The sequence below is a fragment of the Montipora capricornis genome, chromosome 3, assembly GCF_036669925.1.
Source record: "Montipora capricornis isolate CH-2021 chromosome 3, ASM3666992v2, whole genome shotgun sequence".
Taxonomy (NCBI): domain Eukaryota; kingdom Metazoa; phylum Cnidaria; class Anthozoa; order Scleractinia; family Acroporidae; genus Montipora; species Montipora capricornis.
In genome coordinates, this window is record NC_090885.1 from 27,860,014 (window position 1) to 27,867,686 (window position 7,673).

At 37.4% G+C, this 7,673-nt stretch overlaps 1 protein-coding gene across 1 annotated transcript; it reads left to right on the forward strand.

The window, feature by feature from the left end:
- The first annotated feature begins 1,406 nt into the window (after positions 1-1,406).
- LOC138042763 (large ribosomal subunit protein bL21m-like) lies at positions 1,407-7,673 on the forward strand. The gene is made up of 8 exons (XM_068888754.1): positions 1,407-1,502; positions 2,166-2,250; positions 3,656-3,828; positions 4,765-4,839; positions 5,197-5,285; positions 5,467-5,519; positions 6,109-6,212; positions 6,965-7,673. Exons 1-8 carry the CDS (start codon positions 1,424-1,426, stop codon positions 7,039-7,041), a joined length of 735 nt encoding a protein of 244 aa, XP_068744855.1. The 5' UTR covers positions 1,407-1,423; the 3' UTR covers positions 7,042-7,673.

The following is a 7,673-nucleotide window of genomic DNA, read 5'->3' on the forward strand; positions in this document are numbered from 1 at the left end:
GTTTGTTTAGAAACTAGAAATCAATATCTATATAATAAACAGAACATTACATGGCCACTTGGAGATACGAATTTTATCTTCTCGTGCTGAAAGTATCTCTCACTTTTTCGCTTCGCTTACTCGTGAGAGATACTTTCAGCACTAGAAGATAAAATTCGTATCCCCAAACGGCCATGTAATATCCATTAAGTCGCGTAGAAATAAATTTGGTGTTCAGACGAATTATGAGTCAATTTTCGTCTATTTATGGTTAATAGCAAAACAAATTTAGTCACTTAGTAACCCCCTTACCCCAGTCCCTCACACAATAAACTTTCAAGATGCTTCATGGAAAATTTAAAGTGATTGCTAAATATGTTGAAAAGTGTTTTAGAATGCCAATTGTGAGTAAAACTAAGAAGGTGCAGTTTTTAGATGTTATTAACAGTAAGTAGATCCAATAAATTGAGAAATGATAAAGCACTGTCTGTATCTGGGCCATAAAGAATGGCAAAGAATATAAGTCGAACAATATGGTTTTGTTTTGTTTGGATGTTCTTAATAATCTGGGTCGCATAGGTACTGCCCCAGTAGATTATTGCAAACGATATGTAGGGATATATCAGGTTATAATAAAGTTGTTTTGGTAGATGGAGTGAAACATTGTGCCTTATCTTACTAAAGATTCCTATATTCCTAGGGATTGGCAAACACAGGTTAGAAACCTGGTGTTTCCATGACATCGTATCGTACCCAATAATTTTATGTAGTTTTTCTTTTCCAAACTATAAGCCGAGGCATCGTTATTTGTCAATTTTACATCCCAAATTACGTTTGTTTGCTTTCATTGCAAGAGCAATGGTCAAGCACAACAATAACGTTAACATTGGTATCATTCTTGCCTAAAGCGCTTGTGGGCTTTATGAGCCAACACGCGCTTAGCCTAACGTCACCCTTAGCCTTTAACAACCAAATCAAACAAAAAGAAAAAGAAGTTTAAAGAAATGTTAGATGTCTTCGTCACGGGGATTTTGCGGTGGACTTCAGTCCAAGTACTAACTCCAACCGAAGGGTCTTAACTTTAGTGGATACTATTGCATCAGTTTATACGTAAACGACAGCAACGTTGGACAGCAAATATAAAAACGTGAAAAAAAAATAAAATAAAATAATAAACGGGAGCCCGATGACCAATTAACCTGACGTCATAGGGTCACCGAACCGGAACTGTCTTTGTTTTTTTCGTCAAAAAAATAGTCGAAAAATAGATTGGTCTGTAAAAATGTCGAGTTGTAGGCTCCGGATCATGGGTTCCTGACTCAAGACCAGCATACTGCACTACGCATATGTACGCAAAGCGTGCCTATTTTTTTACTGAGGCACAACGATTTGAAAGCCTGCAGTATTTGAAGCAGCGGACTATCCCATTAAATTAAGATCCAAAATGGCGGCGAGGAGCGTTGTTCGGTGTGCAAGCTTATTAAGAACGGCGTCCAGGAGCGTAAGAAAAACAACAATAGAAGGTAAGATATTTGCGTGAAATAGGCGTTCTATTTATCGGCGTTACAGGATTATGGATTATGGTAGGTTGGCATTTAGTGATTTAGTATAGCATCCAGCCCTCGTGTTGCTTTACAATATATATACAATACATACTTAATTGACCGCTCCCCATAGGGGCTTTTCAGCGCCAGTGAAACACAACGAAACGACAGAACAGACCAACAACAACAACAACAACAACAACTGTTAAGAATCCCAACTGGCCGGAGGCAAACCAGTTGGCTATTTACAAGTGCAGCTGGGAAGTTGAACCAGGGACTATCAGGAACAAATTCAACCAGTGGTCAGAGCGGGTCTTGAACCCGGGATCTCCGGATCTCAAGGCAAGCGCCCTAACCACTGGGTCACACTGCCTCCTGACAGATAAATTACTTGAACAAGTTATTACTTATATAAATTAATTGAACTTATATCATGCAATACTAAATCGATGCCAGAATCTTTCAGACAAGTCATCATCCCATCTTGTGTTTCTGAGAAAATGGAACACTTGTCTGTCGTTATTGAGGCAACGAACCTGGCCTGATAGCTTGAATAAAGCTCACTATAAATGCAGGGTATGTTCCAATTTTATTGTCGATCTCACTTAAGGTTTGATATTACAGATTTTGCCTAATTTCCAGGTCTGTGTGTTGGAGGTCTTAAAACTCACAAGTTTCATGGCAGTCAAAGCAGATCATTAACCATTTGTAACCTTGAGAGAAATAGGTATTTATGATAACGAGCAATGTACAAGTGTACAAGGTTTGGTTATTCAGGGAATAGCAAAGTCTTGTATCAAAATGTTGATTTAATCTCTTAATTAGTTTTCTTGAGTTAAAATAAATTATCTCCTTTAATAAATTCATGAAGATGTTGTCTTTCTACAATTTTTAGTCTACTAGCAGTACTTCACAATAATATTATTATTCCATGAGCATGCATTGGATATGAGGCTATAACCAGTCTCATCCAACAAGCTTGAATGGAATAATAATAATTATTGTTTTATTAACTTTTAATTCCATTCTGAATTCTTGGACACTTGGACCAATCGATAACCAACAACTGATAACCATATGACCACATTAGGTCATACAGTGAACCAATCAGACGGCTAGAAAGGCAATATTCAAGGTCGACAATTTAATTAAAATAGGGTACTTGTCACCTGAACCTGCAGTAGTTCATTGGCATAGCTTCAAGTGTCTCTCATTGGTAGAATATTTGAACTAGCCATCAAAAGGTCAATGGTATTTTTATTATACTCCTCTTCGCACTTAGATTATTTCCAAGTATCCATGATTCATCGTAGATAAATACATGTCTTTAATTAACAATTATTCGCCGAAGGCGAAGTGATTATCGGTGAATATTCACCGAGACGAAGTCGAGGTAAATATTTACTTATAATCACTGAGCCTGAGGCGAATAATTGCTTTTGTATAAATACACAGGCGATTATTTCAAAAAAGAGAAAAAAAACACATTTCAACGCGAAATCATATTCACTTACAGTGATAAAAAGACTCCTTGCAGCCATTTTGTCCGTCGAGATGATTATCGGCTGATAATCCGAGGTAGTGAGCAAATGAGAGAACGCAATTTTGTATAATTACCTGTGTATTTATACTAATTTAACCTATTGACTCCTGCGAGTGAGCCTTCACAGATTGTACTGTCTAACATCAGATGATTTTACTCGTCAACTGGAGACGCCCTAGGGTGCCTGAGAAGTCAATGGGTTAATTAATAGTGAAATCCTAGTATAGGGGAAGTAGAGTTATTGTTTTTCACATGTCATATTGTTCTCTGTAATACTTTTCATACCCTTATCAGGCCTTATGCGTCCCATGGCGCAAAAAGGACTGATGATGATGATAATTGATTGCACAAAGTGATAGCACAAACCTCTTGAGCCAAATCTGTTTTGCCAGTGGTATGTGGTTAGTCAGTAACGGTAGTATACATGTGACTATTAATAAGTCTATTGAGGGTATAGGTTTGAGCGTAAAGTTGAAATTATCCCCTCCCCTGACTCTAACATGGATGGCGAACTGAATGTTTTGTACAGTAAACCCACATTCAGTTTGTAGACTTGTTTGTAAACTCTGTCTTCTCTGTTTCAAAATAGTTTCAAAACATACTCAACAGCCACAGTAGCATCAGCCATGCAGTTCTCTTCGACTAATTCCCTGAGTCTTCTGGGAAACATTGATGTTCGTAGTCTTAGTGGTACATCATCAAGCTCTCTGACAGAGTCTTGTGGGGAGGAAGATGATGAGCAAAATTGTCCGTCTTCGTCAGGTACAGGATAGCTATAAGACATGGGAAGCCTATGCAGACTTCTAACCTTAAAAAATCAAGTCCTTTTGCCTGTTTTCTATGAGGCATTGCATAAACCAATTTGAAGAGTCCAAACATGTTAAAGTGCCTTCAAAGTATTTGACACTGACTTTATTCAACCTAGTTTATCATGTTACCGTTCCTCAACAGTACATGTGCATGTCATGTGCATTATAGTCTTGTTGATCATTCTTACGACACAAAACCATTACAGATAATTACATTAGTAATGTTACAAGACAATATATTATACATGTACATTCCTTAGTGTAGCCAGTTGTGTACCAAAATGACTTGTTATGCACAAAGGAACTTTGAAGTGCCCTTAAGAAGTTTTTGTAGCCATGGGCTACAACCCAACCCAATGCAAAGCTTCTCTTGTGCTCTCAAAACAGCTCAGGGGCAGCACAGTTCATAATATACTTTTAACTGTTTCATGACTTCATTATTTATCACTTGGGCACATCAACAGTTCAAACTGTAAAACAAGACCCCCAGAAAGAACTGAAAAGAGAATCTAGCTCTTCCTCATGGCTCATAATCTCTTTCAGCCTGTTTGGTGTTGAAAATTGGATTGAATTTCTTGGCCTTTCATATCTCGCTCTTTCATGTTGTGAATCTTCTTTTTGTGTCTTTCTATTCTTCATGTCACTTGTAGACCCACAGACTGTTTGCAATCTTTCTTATCTCTTAAAATACATTGACGGAGAGACCAGTTAGCAAAAGCAATGTACGTAGGTGCAGGTGAATCAATATTTGTTAGCATCTTTTGCCATAGCAAAAGTGGAACTCTGGCTTAGCAGAGACAGAGACTGTAAGCAGTCTAGTACATCCATGTAGTGTATCTCGCTGTTGTCATTTAATACTGCCTGTACAAAATACTTTCCATTCCTTTAGATATTATTAAGGATGTTCAAGATGAAATGATAAAAGGAGAAAACAGTGGACAGATATTTGCTGTAGTTCATATAGGTGAGAAGCCCTAACCCTTACATCCCCATAGCTGCTCAGACACAAAAATGCTTTAACATATTTTTTACAGATTGGTTGAAAAGTTATGAAATGTGGAATCAGTTCAACTTGCTTTATTTGTTAAAAATTTAATGCACAAAAGCATATTTATATTCTAGGATTTTTATTTACCACCGTTGCCTGTAAAAGCGTACACAAGTACCACTTTACAAATTGTGTCATCTTTTAAATTAAACTGACCAATGACTTGTAGAGTTGCCTGAAATTGGTATACGGCAATCTTCCTGTCAAGAAGTCAATACTGCAATAGTATTATTTTTGTCCTGAGTCTCAATGTCATTGTTGTTTTCCCTACAGGAGGAAGGCAATTTAAGATCACTGTCAATGATACAATAGTAATACACAGAATCGACGCTGACACTGGTGATAGGATTCGCATTGAAAAGGCAAGTGTGAAAACTGATATCAATAATCTAATCACTGAAATGTAACAATAATATTTTTTATTTAGTACTATATATATATATATATCTCGCAATTTGATAGTTGCCAGTTACGATGAATGTTTTTTGTGCCCTTGGAAAAGTGATGTAGTCAGCAAGAGTTTTTCTTCTTCACACATGACAGGTTCTCCTGATTGGTGGTGAAAATTTTAGTGTCATAGGAACACCATTACTTGCGTAAGTGGATTATTCCAGTTTTCTGAATAGTTTTATTTTCCATCCACCTTTACATCCTTACAAACATTAGTATATTTTGACCCTCAAAAGAGACTTTGTAAGTTACTTGTACCAAAGTTAATGTTCCTTTATCATTTTCAACGCTGCTTTTAGTCATGTAAGCCATCCTTCGAACAGTTGTCACTTAATATCCTAGCATAACTTTCAAGACTTCTGAATAAACTGACACACCGAATCCCAAGCTCAAAGCTCCCACTGAAGAAGAAGCTGAAGAACCCACAACTATCCATTAGCAACATATAGGTTCACTCAACTCTTAGTGGCCACTTATAGACTTTACCAACCTCGTTCCCAGGGTCTCTTCTCTCCTGCTCTAGAGGGAGACCCTGGTTACGAGGTTGAGACTTTACTTGTCCAACGCCAGACTCGTCAATGGGGGACCCCTTCGGATAAGATTAGGATTTTGTAATTATTGCACGGTGTGGTAAAATGCATTTAAATTTGTTTGCATTCGATATCACATCTTTGAAAAGATGTCATTCATTCCAAAGGCTCACAAATCCTGTTTTCTGTTTACTTCAACCTACAGCAGAGATCTCGCAAAAATTGAAGCCACCGTGGTGGAGAAAACCAAGTCACCAAAAGTCATAGTTTTTAAAAAGAAAAGAAGGAAGGGATATAAACGGACCCAAGGTAAATACAAGCAGAGACCCAACGACCCTTTGGTCACTAGTTTCGTCATTGCATCACTGCGTTAGCGGATGCACAGAGAAGATTGGCCATAAAGCTAGGTTCTGCTTTACACGTAAGGAAGAAAGTCAATAGACCGAATGCATAAATGGCAGCCAAAAAATATTCTTTTGTTTATGTTGGTGCTAATTAGACTCACTAGCCTCGTTTGCATGGACAAAATACAAAAGAATACATTTTTGGCCGCCATTTATGCATTCCGTCCATAAGCTGAAGGAGTAAGCTTAAAACAACAAAGATGAAGTTGGAATCGTGCAGGCTTAGAGCTACATGTACAAGGAACCAAAAATATTCTTAGAGGTTGTTATCACGTGCAGTAACTCAAGACAAACAACACACGGAAAGTCAGTAGAGTTTTGATTATTGAAAACCTTTTTTTGGGACAAAAGACAGCGATTAACGACAAGTTATTGCGTCTGCATTTGTTGCTTGTTTTTTTTTTTTTGGTTGCTTCTTTCGTGAAAACCAGCCTTTGGCCTCAAATTAGTTAGAACCTAGATGGCCTAGCTCCCACGAGTCTTCTGTAGTAATCTGAAGATTCTCATATTTTTTCCGAGTATCCTGGAGTCACCATTGAAAAAAATCATCTCCTCATTTCATTAAATTATTGAAGCGGTTTTAGCACTGATTTGTAATACGCGACGAAAATTACAAGGTACGGGCACAACTCAAAATGATTTCACTTGCTTTTTCAGGTCATAGACAAGACATCACGGTATTGCGAATAAACAGCATTCACGTTCAGCCATCTTTGCTCGCAAGACCCGCGTGAGCTCCATGTTTCTTTCAAGTGATTCAACTGAGGGATTCCTGAAAATAAGAGGGGTCTTTTAACGACAATGAACCCGTAAGACAGTGACAGAAGTGACAGAAAACAAAACACACTTGTATGGTTGGCTGAAAGTTTGGGAATACAAGAAGGGCAATTAAGTAGTTTTGATTGGTACTTGTAACCCATCATAGGTATCGTTTGCCTTTTTGTCGATTATTGATGGAATTCTCCGCACGCGGATAATTGTTCTTGATCTGGTCAAAATCTGATCAGATCTAAATCTGGTCAAATCAAAACAATGTGTTTTATTCATTTTCAAAGCTTTGAAAGTGTGTGTAAGTCTTCGCTACACCCAAACGCTGGTCTTAAATTAAACATCGTCAAATGAAAGGATTTTTTTTATAAAAGAAAAACGAGTATGTCATTTTTTAAAAAGCAATTCTTAGTGAAAGAGATGTCGTTATTCCCTCAGAAATTAGACCAGTTTCTTTTGAAATGTGTTGCAGGTTATAGGGTTTTGTGTTGAACCGCTTTTTAACTTTGGGCAAAGCTTCAATCCGAGATCCTTTTTAACCTGTAATATGAATTGTTCAGTCAAGAGTCTTTGTTAAAATAAAATCATCTTTGTCAAA